The sequence below is a fragment of the Halictus rubicundus genome, chromosome 16, assembly GCF_050948215.1.
Source record: "Halictus rubicundus isolate RS-2024b chromosome 16, iyHalRubi1_principal, whole genome shotgun sequence".
Taxonomy (NCBI): Eukaryota; Metazoa; Arthropoda; class Insecta; order Hymenoptera; family Halictidae; genus Halictus; species Halictus rubicundus.
The window spans coordinates 7,299,342-7,319,961 of record NC_135164.1 but is presented as its reverse complement, the minus strand read 5'-3'; the positions used below and the strand labels follow the sequence as shown (position 1 = coordinate 7,319,961).

The window sequence follows — 20,620 nt, the reverse complement described above, 5'->3', positions numbered from 1 at the left end:
TAATAAAAAGATCTATGTCTTTTCACACATATCAAAAATAAAAAATTGCAGTTTTTTTTTGGTATGACATTTCATATACAAAATTATTCATCTCATAATACTATTTCTCATTTTTTTGTTCTACAAAACACTAAAAATGTACTTTTAAAAGCAGTTTATTCTCAAATATACCGACTAAAATGTTTTGTATAAAATGTGTAATAAAGTTTTCTACGAAATTTTTGGAGTTATGTTATTTTCAGAATTTCTTAATCAAAGAATAAATAGGTTCTGTTTAGAACATCTATTAAAAAATAGTCAACGTTGAGAGTGTATAAATTGTTTGTGACAAGATATTTAATTCTCTTTGTTTGCATAAGTGAAATTAAATATGCAATATATATATATATATATGTTACTAGAAATAGTATTTGTATCGCAATGTACACACATATATATATATGCATAAGATATTCATGGAAATATATTTTTATTCATATAGTTCCGGTTTTCAGTATAATTTTGTGAATAAAAATATATTACTTCACGAATATATTTTTGTGTAGTTTTGTTCCAAGTCCACATGGAACGCCTTCAATGTTGATGTTCTGCTTACATTTGATGACAATTCAAATGCTTTTTTTAACAGTAACCATGGATATCGTGTCGCGTTGTCACAAATCCAGATTCCAATTTTGGTACTGTAAAAAAAATCAGATTTCTATAACATACATACAAACAAAATATTTCAAAATATGCGGAATTACAACATTTTTTGTGTATAATTTATTCAGAGTTACTCAATGAATGGATAATATCCTATAAATTGAGTATATACCATTCAATGAAAGTATAATCGTTACCTTAAAAGTTGACTTTGAAATAAAACTAACAATATTAATATAATACGATTCTCCTTTTATTTTTATGACACGAGAGTGAAATGAATAAATATGTAACAATTAAATAAGAAAGTGAATGCAAAATGATTAAGCAACATACAATTAAAGTTGTTTAATGCGAATTAAATTAAAACGTGATTTTTTAATGAAGAGAATCATTTTAAATTAATTAAGAAACTCAAACAAGGGAAAATATGATTGTGTGAAAAATGATTGTGAATGATACTGACCTTATTTAGTTAGTTCCACACTATACTTACGGGGTCTTGATTTTTAGCCTTTAGTTTGCGTTCAATCAAGTTTTCTAACGCTTCGCTTCGCACACTCAGTGTCTCAATTTTCTCAACTAATTGTTGATATGGTGATGCAGGCTGTCCACCCATCACAACATGGCCTAATTTACTGTCTATTTTGGCATCTAATCTTGCGTTGCGTATTAAATTAACGATCCAACATTCTGCTACATCTGCTTTCATATTCAGTTTCTCTGCTAACATTCTATAACGCAGAAATGTGTTGTAAAGATATTGAAAATGTTTGCCTTCCTTATTTACAATACACATAAAAAATTATGTTACCGTACCCAATACTGATACACTGATGAATACGGCAGAATGTCTCAAAGATCATTAGACGAGCATTCTCTACAAATTCGCCTAATAATGCAATCAAGAAAAAGTCATTAAACACAACTGTTTGACATTCTTGCAATTTTTGCCTTGCTCCGTCAAAATCAAAATTGACATACAGATGTTCTAAAAACTCTGTAATTGGGTCACGGTATGTATAAGATTCCTATGAATAAGATGAAACAAGTTACATGATGATGATGATAATACGTTACACAAAAACAAGTAAATACTACAAAAATTAGTAAAATTTTCTATACCTGTTGTATTACTTTTACAAGATCTTTTAGTATAGAGCGCCTAGAACGATTGACGATAACAGCTGCTGCTAAATATCGCAATATGTGAGGACACATTGTTTGAATAGCATTCAGGTAACTAAAATTTTAATGTAAAGTTGAATTTTTCTTACTATACTTAATATATTAGTTAATATATCAACAGAAGGAATATATACTTACTGTGGTCTATACAGAAACATTTCAATAATCAAATCTCTACCTTTCACATGATTGAAAAATACAAATAAACTCCAATGAATAAGCCATGTACGCTGTTGCAATATTTGCAGGGAATTTCCTATAACATTACTATCGATATACTCCCTCAGCTTGTTCACATCTTCCAATGCAGTTTCCCAGTTTTGTACCAAAATTTCTGATGCCAATTTGCCCCAAAGAACATTCAAATAATTCTGGAAATTAACAACACTAAAATAGATCATTAATTTTTTTACATGATTGTATATGCATTAGACTTGTTGTAATCATACCTTATCTGTTGGTGGCATTATGAGCATATAGAAATATAAATATGATGTTGACACAGAATAGTTGCCACATTCGTAACGATATTTTGCTAACTTCACAAAACTATCCATCATTTCCACTCGAAACTATTGACATGTAATAAATCAATAAAAATTATCTACGCTTTTATTACTTAGTATCGTTTTTGTAAAATAATACTGTAACTTCTAGCATATAATTAGTAACTGATATCATTAACCCATTTTCTGCCAGCTCTAAATAGGTGTTATATGCAAAAATTGCCAGGGCCAATTTGATATTTACTAGGAATGTAAAAGAATCCAAAAATGTCGAATTGGGATGGGTCAAAAAGTGTATTCGGGATTGAGACAGGTTTTCAATAATTTTGAGATTGCTGAACATATGCAGGATTATTCTTAAGAATATTTGGGATTCCCGAGCATATTAGAGTTCTCGAATATTCTTGGAAAACTCAACATTTTCGAGAACCCAACCTGTCTTGATCTGTCCCTAATATTTACATATTAAGTTAGCCTGTGACAGTTTTGCATAGGCACTTAGCTCTAACAGATTAGCCCGTTGGTATTAAAAGGATCAATAAACATTTAATGGTTTAATTTCAATGTTTACTTACATCAGATTCTTGAGTCAAATAATTGTTTAATGCTTTGGAGTCTCTCATATTTTCCATCTTCTTCATAACTTCCTCGTTATTCATAAGTGCAACGACAACTGATACATTGTTTTGTAAAATACTAAGTTCTTGAAGAACCTCTTGTCGGCGTGCTTTTAACTCCTACAACCAAAATTATAGTAATTGTGCAATATACAAATGCTTACCAATAAAACATGCAATTAGTTAATCAAATTTTAAAAGATAAATCTTAAACCAACTATGAGATCTCTTTCTGAAACCTATTCGTTACAATTATTCGTACCTCTGGTACTTCCAAGTTAGGATAAAGTTGTTTTCTGATGTCAATAGTATAATCTATCATGTTCGTCTTGCTGAGTATATCAAGCTTCGCTTGAAGCAGCTCGTCCTCATCGTATATCTGAAAAGTACAATTGTAACCACAAAAACGCATATGGCTAAATGATTGTTTTGTTTATTATACCTGTTTCGCTGATAAAAACTCTAACAGGGGAAACACTAAATGCCGATCAAGGTATTGACCTATACGTGATGTCAGATCGAATTTGGCCATTTCGATGTTCGAAGAAAATCCACCGATAACAATCCTAACCGCAACGTATCTCAGTTAAAAGGGACTGTGACCACGCTCCAAGTTAGCGTCACAAAGTATAGAATAGATTGAAGAGAAAATTACTATTAAAACTGGTAGGTAGGTTGGTAGATGGGACAATTTACACGTATGCTTTACAAGTTACCACTAGAGGGCTAACATGTCCTCTTCTTCGTTGGAGAAAAGGCAACTGGAAAGCACGTGGTCCGATTGGTTATTGGGTATACATAATTTTGCTATTGGTCGAAGTGTCAATATCAACGTATCAGCGTTCAACATATGAACTTGCCCCTATGCTGTCTCGGTCTTAGGCTTTTTCGCTATACAGAAGTGTCAGGTAGTGATGGGCATTATCGACTAAATTCAACTATCGACTAATTACTATTTAGTTATTACATACTATCGAATATTTAGTCGATAGTTTTTAGTCGACTGAAATTTCGTTTTAGTGGTTACGTCTAAATTGCGGGCTACACTCTATGCCTACGTATATCACCTATATAGTTTATATCGCATAAATAGCAATAAGATTTTAACGTCTAATATGAATTAAAGTATTGAAATATCTATTACACATTTCATTACTTGCATATCTGCACGTCCTGTCATAATCATGTATTTCTAACCTTTTCGTTTCATCGTGTGACACTGACATTTGAAATTTCAAGATGGCGACGTGTAAATCAGTCGACTGAAAATAGTAGTTGGCTACTATCGATTTAGTCGATAGTTTTTAGTCGATAATGCCCATCACTAGTGTCACGTGTCCTCGTTGACGCGATACTTTTTCACGAAATTTAAAATATGGAAATGTCAAACCCTATCAAAGAATGAAAAAAAACACGAGGCACCAACATCATGTTGGTACCTCACAGTCTAACCTTCGGGCAAAACCTTATGGATTTTGTTGTGACGTAAAAGAACATGATCCAAAACTAGATATGAAAAATGGCCTGGGCTCACTTTTCTCTCGACACAATTTAACTGGAGAAGGACCTAATATCAAATTTCGTTGTCAAGAAATTAACACTGTTTCAACATCCCTTCAACGCCTCAATCAAAAGAGTCTACATCGTTTAGGATCTCGAGCACGACAGCGTGGTCGACAGAGGGGTGGTTACGATGATATGTTTCGGGATGGTCAACGGGGTCGTAATCAAGAAAACGGTAACGAGAACCATTTGCGCGAACAGTTAATCTGTGAACGTTGTAGAGGCCCTCTTAGGTGGTACTTAGAAGATGAGATTGATGCTGCTCGTGATATAATGATGCAAGAAAGGAAGAAGAAGCATAATATAGAAACGGAGTACAATATTAAAATTGCTAAAAAGAAAGGTATCAAACAGAATGTGCAGTAACTCTTGTTCAGTAAATATTTGCGATTTAAATTAAATTTTAGACACGCATGTATTTACAGTTACACACAAAATCGAGAATTTTCTGTATGAACCACATGTATCACGTATTTTGAAAGATATATAGATAAGAATATTAAAATAATTGTCGCAAACAAAACAATGTATATTTACATGATATTGTCGAAGCAATTGTCGGAATTTATTTCAATATTCTAATTGTGTCTACATTTGTTTTCATGGTTGACTATAATTTTTTGGTAAATCATGGAGATATCTGTTGATCTAGAAAATTTTTAAAACATTTGTCAAATGTGAGATGCAAGTGTCTTTTAAAATTCTATTACATTGTGGGTGTGCGCGCGCGCGCGTGTAAAATATATTAAAGAGTATAAATTTTTCTTATGCAGAAAAGAAGAGAAAGAAGAAAACTGAGCGTAGAAGCCGTACATCGAATTGAATAAAAATATAGAAAAATGGTACAAAAATTTTTATTATTTTGATACAATCATTATTATTATCGTTAATATTTTATATATAGAAAGTGAAAAACATTAGCAAACTTGTATTAGAAAATATAATTTACTTTAATAAAAATGTTTACATGATCTAATACATTTATTAGAGAATGCAATACCGTTGACATACTATCTAAAAATTCTTGAGATTTGTATTTCGATGCATTAGTAAGTTTCATATATAAGCACAAAATAAAGTTGTAAAAAAGTAGTTTTTCAAAGTCATGAAAAGATATTTATGTTAGTTAATGTTTGCATTTATTCAAAGTTGATTATTAATTCATAAAGTTAATTCTTAACTTAACTTAACTATTTGTTTTCCTATAAAGCTGACCTTTGTTAGCACAGCTTTGAAAAATAGCCCGTTTCGTAAGCATCAACATATTGTCAGAAATTATATGTATATAGAATAGATTTTAAGAAACTAAGCATAGTTTAATAGTCATAATAAAATCTTGAGTACAGAAAAATGATTCCTTATCAAATTATATTTGTCATTACTATGCTGTACCTGTTATCAATGTCATTAATGAAATATATCAAACTTTGCTAAGCAACATTCCTATATTGGCATCAAGTTTTTGTTGAAAATTCGATTAGCAATCAGCGTTTATTAGCTTCACAATACAATAAAGTTATAGAAGAGGATAGATACGACATTTAAACACAGAAGAGCTGGTTCAAACTATTATTACCTCGAAGATATCGTTTGTTACTCTTTGGTAAAACACCGGAAAATACTTTATTACTGTTTTATAGTAAACAGATTTTTTCAGGTTATTATAGAAAGAACGTTCTTTTCTTTAGTATAATACAAAATTAAATAATATAAACTAGTATTCTTAATATAATAAAAACATAAAAAATAAAAATAAACATGGTGGTTTACATTTTTCTTTCGCATTTAAAGCTGCAGTACATGTTTGGGAATGTTCTTCTCTATTAAAATTTCTTTTTCAAAGGAAACACAATAGAGTATTATTTCCCGTATATTCAAAGAATTATTTCAAAGAGTAATATTGTATAGAAAAATCATTGAAAATGAAGAATAACTTTGTCTGAGACATTGAACATACACGACTTTGCACGACATACATTACACGACATACATTAAGTTTTGACACATACGTTTAAATACAAAGCAGTCTCTTTGTATATAATCATTCGGAAGTTTATGGGATTTCTTTCGACTCAAAAATGTCTTCCACATTGTTAATTTCATGAACATTTCTGGAGGCTGCTGCTTCAGTAAATGATTTTGTATCTCCTTCATCTGTAATTTTGCATTCGGTGTCTGTACTCTCTTTAGATTTAGTATCTGTTGCATTAATATCAATTTCTTCAATATCTTGTTCTTTACTCTTGTCGGTGATAACTTCTGCTTCTATATCAGTTGCTTCTTTTTTATCAACAGCAAGAGACATTTCCTTTAAATAATTTAACAAAATATCAGTCGCAACACCTTCGTTGATAGTCATAGTTGGTTCACATGTTACTGTTTTGTTATTATAGACTTCTGCAGCCGAGTTTATTACATTGTCTTCTGTGTTATGTTTCTCTTCCTGAATATCATGAACATTATCTTCTGCAATGTCTGTTTTTCCTTGGAAATCGTTGACATCATCATCATTTTTTAAGATAGTAGTATCTATCACAATCGGTGTAACACTTCCTTTGACAATCGATTGAGATTCTTCAACCTCTTTTACTATTTGCTCATTGTCTTTAGAAGTGTCTTGATCTTTACTCTGATTTACTTCTACTAAATCCGTATCCATTTTTGCTATTTTTTCCAAGTTCTCTGAAAGTTTTGTTATTGTTTTAATGTCATTTTCATCGATTGGTTCGGTATTAAAAGTTCCTATTTCTTCTTCCATTTCATCCGTAATATTCCTTTTCATATTTTGAACTATTTCATCTACAGTGAGTTCTACAGTGGAATTGGAGGACAAATTGGCCGTATCCTGTTTCTCTGCGTCTTCAGCTTGTTCCTCACTTGTATGCAATGTTTCATCCACTGTATTTTTCTCCAGCGTTTCATTTGTTTTACAGTTTCCTGGTGCCTCATTAAAATATATTGTTTCATCAACTTTAGCAATGTTATCGCAGTAAGATGTCTTGTCAGAAGGTGGGATTAGGATATCCACAACGTTGTTCCCATTAAAACTCAGTTTAACGTAAATTGGATCACACGAGTCATCAAGTATTTCTAATTGGAACATTGCTTCTCCGTAGTCGGAAAGTTCTTCGAACATTTTCAGAGCTTCCAATGGCCAAGAAGTTATAGTTTCTGGTTTTTTTAGAGCACAACATCTTGACAAAGCAGGTATATTTATTATATCTGCAGGTAGCATTCGAAACTCGTTTGTAACCGTAGTACTGCCGTAATCAATGAAAAAAGCAGTGGCAGAATCTCCAGAATGTGAAAAAATTTTAGCTCTGTACCATGCACCGTTTGGAAATTTCGCAGCGCAAAGAGTGCCGTCTTCGAACTTGTTTAATGGAAGAAAGTCCTGTGCCGCTTCTAATTTGTTCAACATCATATTGAGGTCTGCGGTGCTGCTTTCAGTTTGAATGTAGAACTCGTCCAATGAATTAATACGAGTAATAAATACATTCGGTGAATTTTCCTCGCCTAAAGGAGGTAATCGTTCCTCTATGATTGGAGGATAATATTGGCAAAATTTGGCAAGTATATCCGATACATCTTCGTCGATTAATGTCAATCTGACCAACGATGTGTCATTTTCGTCGTGATCCTCGTTTAATACATCTAATAAAAATATTGTTGCTCCGTAAGCAGCCAATTTCACGAATTCTTCGCAAGCCCGTTCCGACCATTCTGTAATTCCATCTGGCATAATTAAGCGACACTTTCTTGATAACGGTGGCACGTTCATCAGATCCTCGGGTATAGCACGTATTTCGGTCGAGGTAGCTGAATTTCCATAATCAATGTATAGAACTTGCGTAGCATTGTCACTGTGCGACATAACGCGAGCTCTGTACCAGCAATCATCTTCTGAATACTTGGCAACGCACAACATATTCTCTTCGATTTTATCGACTTTAGGAAACATATTCGCCATAATGAATCTGTCAGTCATAACTTCTAAATCGCCGACAGACTTTTGTTCTTGCACCCAAAATTCGTTTGGAGTGTTAATGTGACTTACAAAAGCAGAATGAGGATCCAATTCGAGATCAACAATCTCATCTATCAAATCTTCTTCGGTGTGAATCATTACAGCAAGATGTTCTTTGACTAACGTGTCGCTAACACTTTGACCATTTACCAACAAGTCGACTCGTTTGGGAACTCCATTTGCAATCACCAATGCTTGCAACGATTCAGCAGACGATATTAAATTTTCCAATCTCTCGTATACTGTAGCATTCCAACCTTCTGGATCTGTAGCAATTACATCTAGTCTACATTTAACTACATGTTCCTTAATTTCCTTCCAAGAATCTGGAATTTGTCGAATTTTTCCAGATTTATTATCAATTATATCAGCATTTCCATAGTCAATGAATCGGACCGTCGTTATATCCTCGTCCGCATCGAGTACCTCGGCTCTGTACCATAAATTAGTGATTGTGTTCATCGCGACACACAGACTTCCTTCTTCTAATACTCCCTGTACTTCTGGGAATGTAGGAGCTTCTGTTTGGAGCTCCAACTGTTTCTTTGCAAGAGTTGAGGCGTCTTGTATAGACTGAAGCCAAAACTGACTAGGGGAGTCCACATGTGATACAGATACATCATATTTACGACCTACTTCCATGTTATGAACATCAATCATTGTAGATACTTCTTGTTGCGATGGTAACTTAAAGGCTCCCAATTTTTCACTAATTTTTTCCCCGTCGTATAGCAGTTCTACTATCCATTTTTTGTTTACATTACGGAAAACCGCTGTAAATTCTTTATTCGACAAGTACTTTTGCAATATATTGACTTGTTCAGATGCTGTGCCTCCGAGAGTTATTGGTAACGACACATTGATACTTAACTGATGTGGCACATAAAAGCATGGATCCAAAGTCATTATTACATCATGAGTAACTTCCTCGTTGTTGCCATAATCAATAAAGTTTATGCAAGCTTTAGTTTCTGTACAAGTTATGACTCTACCACGATACCATTGACCATCAGCACCTTTTGCAACACACAACAAATCCACTGTGGGTTTTACCAATTTTCCATTGACAGGATAATACTGAACGAGTGCTTCGTTTAAATTTCTGTCCAAAGTTAATTCTGCATTACGTTGCAACCATACGCTAGCGGAATGATCTGCGTACGATACTAACACTTTATGTGTAGAACATAAAATAGGCATTGGACATATTGGTGATATTTCTTCATCTGTATCTTCAGAAATGTGAATATTCTTACCCATAGAATCAAACAACTTTACAATGAGCCTATAAAAAACAGTGAAGACTTTATAGAGAATGTAAAATCTAAGGATATTATCGAAATACAATTAACTTATTATAAGCTTACCTGTTATTATCAACTTGATCAATATACATAATTACTTCCTTCCTTTCAACAGATTTTTTCAATGTTGCGTCTGCTTCAGGCGAGCATATAGCGTTCATAAGAGAACATTCCACTGCCTGGTTTTGCATAACTGAGAGGTCTCCTGGTAACGCTAACATCTAAATTAACGCAATATTAAATATCAACGAGTGATGCATACAAAAATAAAATAATAAACAAAAATAAACGTAAAAGAAAATATAAAAGTATTTTTATATAATAACTATAGGGTAACAACACCACGTGAAATCTGACACTTTCCGAATTTTGTACAAATTTGGATATGCTGTAGCCTTTAGTAATATGTAATCGTATCTCAAAGGATTTTTCGAAACCTTAAAAATTGTTGGTTTTACAGACATATAGAGTCAAGCGTCAATCTTTTCTTATTAAACTATAATGGCTGAAACGATGAAAATGAGTTTCTAAGTGCTTTTGTTAGTTCAGCCTATATAGTTTAATGAGAAAAGGTTGACACTTGATCCTATATGTCTGTAAGACCAACAATTTTTAAGGTTTCGAAAAATCCTTTGAGATACGATTGTATATCACTAAAAGCTACAACATATCCAAATATGAACAAAATTTGGAACAGTACTCTGAAAAGTGGAATGACCGCCCTATAATTTTCAGTGCTTTACTTCAAGCGTTTTATCAATTGTCTTTATGCTTAATGATAATGACAGTGTATAAAGCAATGTGACATTAGTTTCTAATATTATTCTTTAAATATTGAAGTTTTGTTATTGTTGAAACTATAATATTTGTATCTGCTAAATTTGATAATTGAATCTAATTTAGATTATGTCATTGCGTTAATATAATTCAATGCAACAAGTATGGTATTAAGTAACATCTATGCATATACATCTAGCATCGATGCTGCACATTCTTTATTAATGAAATGGTTTTAGCATTTAGATTAATCTCTTTCTTTCAAAAGAACTCACGCAGTCTGAGAGAATTTCACTGTATGCTCCAGTATCAATGAATTTTACATCAAAGCCTGCAGATTGCGAATGGTTACAGATTACTGCTCGTCTCCAAATTCCATTTGAATAAGCCAAACAACCTGTACCTAGGCATATCTCATGGGCTGATAATCGTTGCATCACCTGCCATTGTCATACTTATCTTTATCAATATTATTCGCTTAAAATCATTTATTCATCAACAAGGACTTTCAATTTTGAAAAAGTTACAATAATTGATTTTTAATATCCTGCTTATATCAATGAAAAAGTTAATTTACACATTTGTGAAAAAAGAAATAATGTGATATTAGAATAATGTTGCAGTTGTTGTTGTTAATTAAAGTCTTAAAGTTAATATAATTAATAACATTCTCAAATGTTAAGAACACAAAAGGAAATGAAATCGAATATTAAAAATTGTTGAGCTTACTTGTTACATTCAGAATAATATAATATATGCATGTTTCATTGTTATAATATAATTACCATGCAATATTAATAGTTAAATTGGACAAGAACAAATTTGTATGTTTATAATTTTAATTTATAATTGCGTTAAAGTTCTCTAACGACAAACTAAATTTGAAGAAAAATAGATTGCAATTTGAATCTGTTCAACACTATCTAATATTTGACTACAAAATACTAAACATATTTGAGCGAGACAAAAATAAATTCTGTAACATGCTATAAGAAGGAACAGTTGAAATCCATTAGTTATAAATTTTGTAGAGGTAAACTACACAGGAGAATATATTTTGCTTAATGTTACTAATACCATACATCGTGCAATGAAATGCAAAATACTTTGAATGATTAGAAGAATAAAGTTAGTGAGACTATTAATTCACTTACTTTTAACACTTAAAATTTCATGCAGTCATATTGTAATTACATAAAAATATCATTTACCATTGAAAAGTATATATGTCCATACGTATAATTACTTGAGCAGGGACATTTTAAATTTTATGGTTCAATATTTTTCATGCATTGAATCTGATCATACTTGCCAAACATGCTTATAGGTCTTCTTTAACGTATTTGTAAGTATAATTATAATACATATATACATATGCACGCACATTTACACCGTAATATAATTAAATACTCATGAATATTTATAAATATGTCTGTATGAAACATACCTTGGGATTTTTGTCAGCCATATATGTGTTTATCAAATTTTCACATTCAGCAGCAAAAGGAAGTTGAACATAAAATTTAGTCACATTTTCCACACTTGATACTTTTACTCTAAGCACCTGACCGCTTAAAAGATTTATGTCCACACGTTCAATTTCATTCGAAATTTTGGGTGCTACTGTCTTACTATCTGTAAAAAAAAAAAGAAAAATACTAATAAGGTACTCTAGTATCAATAGTTCTATTATACTAGAAACAATTTAAAAACTACGTTCTTATATTTCATTAATTTTTTTAAACTTTACATGAAACTGTCTAGATAGAAGAGACTTGCAATACAGTGACGGTTCTAATAGTTGTTCACTCCATTTCCATAATTTCTGGTTTATATTACTTTAGTGGTTGAAGCAAAAAGGAGAACTATTGTAAGGATAACCGAGATGTATCAGATATCTCTTCTTTCGAAGCACAAAGTAAATTGCAATGTTATGCCAATAATGTATTAAATTAATATTCTCAGATTATCACAAAATTTTTTGAAATTATATACTCTTGTAAACCAAAAAATTTAATATCAGATTATTTTTACCGTCAACAATATCATCTGATTTAGCTTTTGAGGCAAATGATGCAAGGTTTTTCTCAACCAACGTATTAGCAACATCGTTTCCATTAATATTTAATGAAACTAAATATTTATTATCCTCGATACCATGGAACGTGCATGTGTATTTGTCACCGTTAAAACAATTGTCGATTTCTTTGGTATCTACATTAGACCAACCAAGACCATCTTTTGGGATAATATTTAGTAAAGAACATTTAAATGATTGTTTAGGCAGATGCATAAACTCCTTTTCGACAGGATAAATGTTATTAAAATTAACCACAGCATTGTTTCCAAAATCTATGTAATGAATAAGATGACCATTGAATTTATATAATTCTATTATTTCTGCACGATAAAGAGCTTTATCTTCAGAGAATGTTGCAATCACGGGTGATCCGATCTAAAAGAATAGAAATAGTAAAGCTGTGTTGATTATACCTTATATGAATCGTATAAATGAGAACTGGTTTACAAAGAATACCTTTAACTTATACGATTCAGGTTCTCTGTCAGCATATATTCTCTGAATTTTATTCATCATGGTCTTAAATTCATTTTCATTGTCCAGTGCTTGGCAATAGAAATTATTGGGATTTGTAAACCATGTAACGATCACGTCCTTCTTAGTATCGGGTGTATGAGAGATTGTTGGCCAGACAGCGTCCGAAGATACATAATCAGGTCTAGTTGGTTGTTTTACATTTATACTGGGTTTATTAGGAAGCAGCGCAGCTTTTTTCGCTTGCAGTAAATTGATTCCTTTACAAAATTCTTCGTTTATAAAAGCATCGGTTGGTTGACCATCGACTACTTCTCGTATCATGACACTATATATATCATTTTCTTCAGTCACAAATTCTGCTTCTAACATTTTCCCGTTTACTTTATGTTCGAAAATTTTTATTTCAGTGTAATCTGAAGTAATATTTTTCAGACCAAATAATTTACAGTGTATAGCTTGTATTGGAAGTTTGAGAAACTCCTTTTGAATGACTTTGATTTTATCGAAAACCACTGTCTCTATGTTTCCGTAATCTAGAAATTGAACGGTTGCATTGTACCTTTCGATAGATTTCACTATAGCTCTGTACCATCTCAAATCTTCTGAATATTGAGCAATGCAGTATAAACCATTATATATCTTGGACTCTTTTACTAATTCTCCACCGTTTTCATAGATTGACGCAATACTCTCCATTATAGGATCTAATGCAGTATAATCAGGACTTAACTGGACAAAGAAATCTGACGGACCATTTGTGAAAACTACTTCACAATTCTTTTTAGATCCAATTACTATGTTAGGAGCCGGAATATGAAGCTCGTTTTTGCTTCGCATGGGACTACGTCGCCTTTCTTCTTCCATGTTATTCGCATTCGCGGCGACTGACTGAAACACAAAGTAATGAAATTCTTCAAATAAAATACTGTAAAAATGATAGGAGCATCTTCTACACTATTTTTTTCGAAATGAAGGTGACCTTCAATTTTTTAAATGGAATGCTATATATTTGTTTATATCATGTGAAAGCGTGTGTCAAGACAAATTCATTTGTACACGATACAATGACCTTCAAGATCATACAACATCAGAAATGGAAAAAACATTTGGAATATCGTCACCTTCATTTCTAACAAAAAATAGTATTAGTTTTTTCTTCTTTCATTTTTTCTGATATTTATTATGTACAAAAAATGCAGGCTATTAGTAGCATAAACATCCTACTGTATGTGTCAATATACATGTTTTACATATATGTGTATAATGACTATGATTGGCATATTTACCTTGTACTGTGTTAGCCTATATCCCTGTCCCTTCCGATCTTTGGATTTGTTATTTCCGTAATGTGGGTCGCCTATTAAGAATTTTTATTTTAAATGTAAATGTACACGAACGAAATATTTCTTAATAGTGAACATTAATGATCAACTGAAAATAATACTGACTATTTGTTTTACCAACTTTGGTACCGAAATCACTGTCTCCATCACTAAATTTACTATTTTGCATTTTTCCAGAAAATCCATCACGTTTGGAATGACTACCGCGTGTTGAACTACCTTGTCCACGTCTGCTACTTTCTCTGGATGATGTGTCTGAGTCTTTGTCGCTCCAGCTTTTATCAGCAGAATAATTTTTTGAACCGTATCCTGAACCTTTGTTTCTACCACCTCTATCACCTCTACTACCACCTTTACCACTCTTAAGCGAATCATTGTACTCGTTGCTATTACTCCATTTATCCTTTACACTTCTGGTATTAGAAAAGTCGTCCTTATTATTAGATCTTTCATTTCTAGAATCATTACGATGAAAAGTACTCTTCTCATTTCTATTTTCATGTAGGTTTTCTTCGTTGGATCTATCTCTCCAAGATTTGAATTTATGCTTTTCCTGAATAACGTTGGTGTTCTGTGCTTCGTTCCACGTATCTATTTGATTCTTTTTATCCCAATTATTTATATTCTCACTGAAATATATAGATCAATTCGTAATATACTGGAATAAATTTTATACTTATAACTAGTACTAAATTGGTACCCGATGGGCGGGACAGTTCGAGACGAGTCGAATTTTCAGGATTTTTGAGAATTGTCGGAAGTATTAGAAACTACTGAAAAGTTCCTTACTACAATAGTTACTTTCTACGTTGATTTTATATTTATTGCATTTTTTTTTCTTAAATTGAATGGAATTTATTTGCAATATTATAGATTATATCCATACAATTGTATAATAAAATATATTTGTTCAAAATACCTCTGATTAATTTTTGGGCTGACGTTAGGACTATGTTGTTTTTCCACATTTTTATAACTTGGTTCATTCACCGATTTCCTTTCATTTCCATTTATACTTAACATTTGAATCTTGATATTTTCCATTCTCTCAGGTTCATACAAATCTACAATTAGACCATCTGGTTTTGTGTCTACCACTCTTAAGAGGAAACGTTTCTCCAAGGTCAATAATTCAAAATTATTGGAAACTTCTTGAGTGCATCCAAAAAGCTCCCAACCATTTAAAATACATCTTATTGCTTGAGCTTCTAATCGTTTTACTAAATCGTCATGAATTAAACGAAGAGAAGTAGTGTTAACAGTTTCTTCATTACCATAGTCAACATATAATACCTTTACATTAGTCGAATGTATACCAAGAATTTGTGCTCGGTACCTAAGAATTAAATAATTCACATTATTATTGTGTAAACTGTTAATATTATTAATAGACTGTGAATATTTGAGCATTTACAGCATATTTAGTAGTACAATTATGAGCCATAAATTGCATAAACATACACAGTTTAACCAGCATATTATTGAACTAACCATTGATCATCATACAAAGCAGCACAAGGAAGACCAATCTTCAGTTGCGTTAAGCTCAAAGTAGGCGCAGTCTTACAAAATTCTGTTAGACAGTTCATTACAGATTCGAGAGATCCTGCAGTGCTATTTGGTTGTACAAAAAATTTTTTGCAAGATTCCACAAATGAAACGTGTACAACTTCCTCAGCACCTTTCAATAATTTCGTTGGCTCTTGATATCCATAAGATATAGGCGGTACTGTTGGTGTTGGAAATGCTTGTCTAAGTATATTTTTTATGTTTTTCCCATCATCGTATAAATCTCCATATTGAATTAACGGTGGTCCTTCGGGCAGGCAAACATGTAAGACAAGTACCTTTCCTGTTACTATTTTTGTAAAATATTCTTTCATCTCGTCTCTGCCATTTAATTCGTGAACACCACTTAGCGTAAATCGAATAGAAAGTACTTTGGGATTAATAAAATGAAATGGCAGTTGGAAAATATCTGTATACGGTAAGACCTCTGTATGGCCAAAATCAACATAGTAAAGTTTACACTTATTTTCCATTACAGACATTACAACGGCTCTGCATAATACTTTGTCTTTTGTGTAACGGCCCAAACAAACCGATCCAGGTAAAGGAGGTTCTTGCAATGGTTCTATTGGATGATTGTTGATATCTCTCATGAGCGTGCTTAATATTTGAGACATACTTTGAAGTTGTACAGAGAATTTGTGTGGACCATCTTCAACAAAAGATACACATATCTCATGTTTGGATGATACATCTAGAACACGTGATTTAAATACAAGAGCTTCTTGTGCAGATGATTGCATCATGTGTTTCTGTTGAGCTGCGCAACATAAAGGAACATTTCGTTGGTATCCGCGCATATTGTTTCCATCACAATGTAATGGATTTACATTCTGTACAGATCCCATTGAAGTACAATTGTTACTTATGAGGTGTTTGCCTGATTGCTGATATATAGGTGGCACCTGTGGTTCTCTCATACATTTTAGTGGCCTATGAAAATATAGGAATAAATAAACAATATTATATTATTAAATAATATTGTTATATTAAGTAGATGAATAATATTATTCCAAGTTGCAAACACATTTAAAATATGTCAACTAAAAACTAAAAAACTGAAATTACAATGTCAACATAATGGTAAGTTATGAATGCAATTATAAAGAATATTATACTATCATTTATTGCTTGAAACAAATATATAATTGAGTAAGAAAATAATAATAACAAAGATAACAATAGAAATAAAATCCCTTAGTATTAAAATAAATACCTAAACATTTCTTGCATTGTAGCTCCTACTGCCATATGCTTCTTAATTAATAATTCACTGAAATCCTCATTGTTATACCAAAGTTTAATAAAGCGATGATTATTAATCACAGTATGGATCAAAATTTTATATTCATTGTAACATAAACTCTTTTTTATCACTTCGATTATTTTGTCTTCCCAACATTCATTTGTTGGTAATACGTGTGTCAATGTAAATTCAAACGCCATAGGTGGAAAAGACTGTAGAGACTCAGAATCAGGCATATTTTCAAGTAAATGAATTTCTTGAGGTGGTAATACATCGATATTGCCATAATCGATGAACTGAAGAACTACCATACCATCTGAACGTATGCTAATTACTTTTGCTCTATAATATCCTTCATTTTTAAATCTAGCACAGCAAAGCGCATTTACATGTAGACTGGCAGCTCTTGGTCCAACGCAACCCTGACTTCGAATAAATTGTTCGACCAAAGGTAAAATCATACGTTCTACACATGTTGCAGAATTTTTATCGACTTGACCCCAAATTTTAAGGAATGAATTCTTTGCTTCAACATGAGTCACAAAAATGATCAGTTCTGTGCTTTGTTGTATATTCATGATGTTTTGTATTGTTTTGACTCCTTAAGTAAAGCACTAGGTCTTTCTTGATTACATAGGCCAATCTGTTTTCACAATCTGTAATAATAAAGTTTGTCAGACATCGTTATTTGAAATTGGGCCACTATATATACAGACGAAAATTATCGAACAATGAAAAAAAAAACATCTGAACATCTGAGCATCTGAAAAATAAAACTGTTTTGTTTGTTCTCTTATTTCAAACCTTATTAATTTTATTCTTCCACAGTTTTTCGTTCGTTTTGTTCTAATTATTGTAATAATTACAGTAAATGTATTATTTTATTTTTACCGTTGTCTATGAAGACCAAATTCCCGTAACACTGTCACGTTTTACAATCAAAAATCATACGATCATTACAATACAGCTTCGTATATTTGCAATAATATAATGTCTCTAAAACTTTTCTTGTGAATTTCAAGTGTTTCTGTTCGCGTATATAAGAAAAAACATATTTGTAATCAAAATTGTACGTACATAGATACGTAAACTGATGTAATATTCTTTATATGATATTGCGTAAAAAAAATGTATGTCAACGCTGCAACTATGTAGAACTACATAATACAAACCTTATAAGTAAGATAAGTAAGACGCATCTCTTCCAATTGATTATATTAATAATTATTATCTAATTATGATATAGCGATATTTTTTCTACAGAATTTCTCTTTTGTAAATACCTCTAGAATCTGGCGGTTTACCGGCTTTTTATCACCCACATGGAAGTTTCTTTGACCATAGTTTTAACACATTTCAATGGCGCGAAAATGGAATTTATGTCCGTAAATTACAAATAGGTATTATATAAAGGAATGAATTAAATTTTAATATCTCTTACTGATGCTTTTTTTTACCTTCGGAAATGTAATTTAGAAGTTTTATAATAAACAAAAATAATATATTGTACTCAAGTGTAAAATATAAAAATTGTACATATATTAAAAATTATGCATCATACAAATTTGAATTAGTAACAGGGACAGAGTAACAAGAAAATAATAAAAAATAGTAAAAAGTTGCACAGTTTATAAATAGATGTAAAACTTCAAAAATTGAATATATAAATTATATTTTAAGGGGGCCTCTGGTCGACTCTGTGTAACCACACACACACATGAAATCCATATACGTATATGAACTTGCAAAGGTCAAAATCTTGACAAATTGACGCTTCAATATTGCAATGAGCAGTTTAAAAGTGGTCACTTGTGTTTCCTAAAAGTCCAATCTAGGTCTGTCCAGAGCCCAAATTGCGAATTTCTACCTCATCGTCGAGTAATTTGTAATATTCGGCAGCATACATATCGTACATACGTAAAACTGTACTATCGATCTGCATTATCGACCGTATTCTATCGCAACGTACAGTGTTTGCCGCGGAGAGACCGTGGCGCTAGTAACCGGAACCACAAAATTGTGCCTTTTTTTCTAGTCATTTTACGTCTTAAATAAGTAAGTAATCAATTAAAAATGCATACCACCGTGTTTGTACATGGCTTTGCTATGTCTGTATATAGCCCTTTTTTCGATCTCGCGAAATTAAGAGAATCTCTCAGCGGTAGCCATCTTGTGACGTCATACTTGTTTCAGAATTCGAATTTTCTGCCGAATATTACAAATTACTCCACGATGAGGTAGAAATTCGCAATTTGGGCTCTATACAGACATAGATTGGACTTTTAGGAAACACAATTGACCACTTCTAAACTGCTCATTGCAATATTGAAGCGATAGTTTGAAAAGGTTTTGACCCATGCATACGTATATGGATTTCAAACCCTGCCGGCCCCCGGGGGCAGTTTCACGAAACGCTTGTACATTTACGGTTTTGATGACATGGCAACAGTGAGGCGAAGGATTATATGTGGCAACCATATCTAGTCGCTAGCTTTCTCTCTTCCGTTACTACTCAATCTTCTTACCATCCTCAGTCGGCATTTCATATATTCTTTTTTACCGATATGTCGTAGTTCCACAAAAAAATTTTAACCATTCCACAATGAGTTTTCCCTACTGACCGTTCGAGGACCGTTCAAGAATTGGCGTGACAGTCAAGGTCAAATTCCTGCCGGCTAAATGTCAGGTAGCAAAGTTCAGCTATATACTGCTATATATTTACTTGTAAGGTTAGGAGAAGAAAATATAATGAAATTTTATAAAAGCATATTATTTTAATTCTTGATGAATCTTATAACATATTATTAAAATGTCAACAAAAAATACATTGTACATTACTTTGTATTATATGTGATGTTATATTGAAAACTAAATTCATTTAAGGTCTAAGTCATTAAAAATTAACAAGATCTGTAATATTCTAATCTTACATCATGAAATCAATTTTTATTTTCTGTAATGCGCTTATTTATATTTACAATGATTTTCTAACAGTTTAGACTACATGCTTAATAAATCTTTTTGGCAACTATATTTTGTATATCTTTTATTCTTAAGTAGAACATTGTACTTGTATTAGGAATTTAATTACATTGGTATAGGCTATTTTTAGCGTGAATTAAGTTTTAATTTATCCATCTTACTGTTACAACGGTACGACAATACTATTAATATTAAGTAAATTATGATTTAATAATGTATAAGCAATGTAATTGTAATATATAATAAAATAAATTGTTAGTTTAACTGTACTAAGAATAAAGTAAAAATTAACACTC

At 31.8% G+C, this 20,620-nt stretch overlaps 3 protein-coding genes across 6 annotated transcripts; 1 reads left to right on the top strand and 2 right to left on the bottom strand.

Moving 5' to 3' along the window:
• Positions 1-64: 64 nt before the first annotated feature.
• Eif3e (eukaryotic translation initiation factor 3 subunit E) lies at positions 65-3,591 on the bottom strand. Of its 2 annotated transcripts, none has more exons than XM_076802041.1 (9): positions 3,399-3,591; positions 3,219-3,335; positions 2,915-3,076; positions 2,283-2,405; positions 1,972-2,204; positions 1,771-1,888; positions 1,465-1,676; positions 1,112-1,379; positions 65-680 (listed from the first exon to the last, which is right to left on the bottom strand). In XM_076802041.1, the coding sequence occupies exons 1-8, from the start codon at positions 3,486-3,488 to the stop codon at positions 1,121-1,123; spliced, it is 1,314 nt and encodes a 437-aa protein (XP_076658156.1). In that variant the 5' UTR covers positions 3,489-3,591; the 3' UTR covers positions 65-680; positions 1,112-1,120. The 2 variants fall into 2 exon arrangements, with proteins under 2 accessions (XP_076658156.1, XP_076658155.1); XM_076802040.1 differs by having other exon boundaries at positions 1,142-1,379.
• Positions 3,592-4,211: 620 nt separating this feature from the next.
• On the top strand, positions 4,212-16,697 carry LOC143362145 (uncharacterized). 2 transcript variants are annotated; one of them, XM_076802043.1, is made up of 2 exons: positions 4,212-4,862; positions 16,575-16,697. In XM_076802043.1, exons 1-2 carry the CDS (start codon positions 4,358-4,360, stop codon positions 16,613-16,615), a joined length of 546 nt encoding a protein of 181 aa, XP_076658158.1. In that variant the 5' UTR covers positions 4,212-4,357; the 3' UTR covers positions 16,616-16,697. The 2 variants fall into 2 exon arrangements, with proteins under 2 accessions (XP_076658158.1, XP_076658157.1); XM_076802042.1 differs by lacking the exon at positions 16,575-16,697 and adding an exon at positions 5,293-5,491.
• Positions 5,992-18,391, bottom strand: LOC143362142 (protein tudor). 2 transcript variants are annotated; one of them, XM_076802035.1, is made up of 12 exons: positions 18,234-18,391; positions 17,313-17,998; positions 16,019-17,029; positions 15,447-15,863; positions 14,633-15,156; positions 14,471-14,541; positions 13,164-14,072; positions 12,662-13,082; positions 12,075-12,262; positions 10,903-11,067; positions 9,914-10,071; positions 5,992-9,831 (listed from the first exon to the last, which is right to left on the bottom strand). In XM_076802035.1, exons 2-12 carry the CDS (start codon positions 17,918-17,920, stop codon positions 6,573-6,575), a joined length of 7,731 nt encoding a protein of 2,576 aa, XP_076658150.1. In that variant the 5' UTR covers positions 17,921-17,998; positions 18,234-18,391; the 3' UTR covers positions 5,992-6,572. The 2 variants fall into 2 exon arrangements, with proteins under 2 accessions (XP_076658150.1, XP_076658151.1); XM_076802036.1 differs by lacking the exon at positions 10,903-11,067 and having other exon boundaries at positions 18,234-18,390.
• Between the last annotated feature and the right edge of the window lie 2,229 nt (positions 18,392-20,620).

What these genes read in the sequence shown, in the direction of transcription:
- Eif3e (XM_076802040.1), bottom strand. Translation starts at nt 3,488, where the DNA reads ATGGCCAAATTCGATCTGACATCACGTATAGGTCAATACCTTGATCGG. An exon ending in CTAACTTGGAAGTACCAGAG is followed by an intron (nt 3,077 to 3,218) that starts GTACGAATAATT and finishes TTTTGGTTGTAG; the next exon opens with GAGTTAAAAGCACGCCGACA. An exon ending in TTGTAAAAGTAATACAACAG is followed by an intron (nt 1,677 to 1,770) that starts GTATAGAAAATT and finishes TCTTATTCATAG; the next exon opens with GAATCTTATACATACCGTGA.
- LOC143362142 (XM_076802035.1), bottom strand. Translation starts at nt 17,920, where the DNA reads ATGAATATACAACAAAGCACAGAACTGATCATTTTTGTGACTCATGTT. An exon ending in CTGAATCGTATAAGTTAAAG is followed by an intron (nt 13,083 to 13,163) that starts GTATTCTTTGTA and finishes CTATTCTTTTAG; the next exon opens with ATCGGATCACCCGTGATTGC. An exon ending in ATCAGATGATATTGTTGACG is followed by an intron (nt 12,263 to 12,661) that starts GTAAAAATAATC and finishes TTTTTTTTACAG; the next exon opens with ATAGTAAGACAGTAGCACCC.
- LOC143362145 (XM_076802042.1), top strand. Translation starts at nt 4,358, where the DNA reads ATGAAAAAAAACACGAGGCACCAACATCATGTTGGTACCTCACAGTCT. An exon ending in TAAAATTGCTAAAAAGAAAG is followed by an intron (nt 4,863 to 5,292) that starts GTATCAAACAGA and finishes TTTCTTATGCAG; the next exon opens with AAAAGAAGAGAAAGAAGAAA.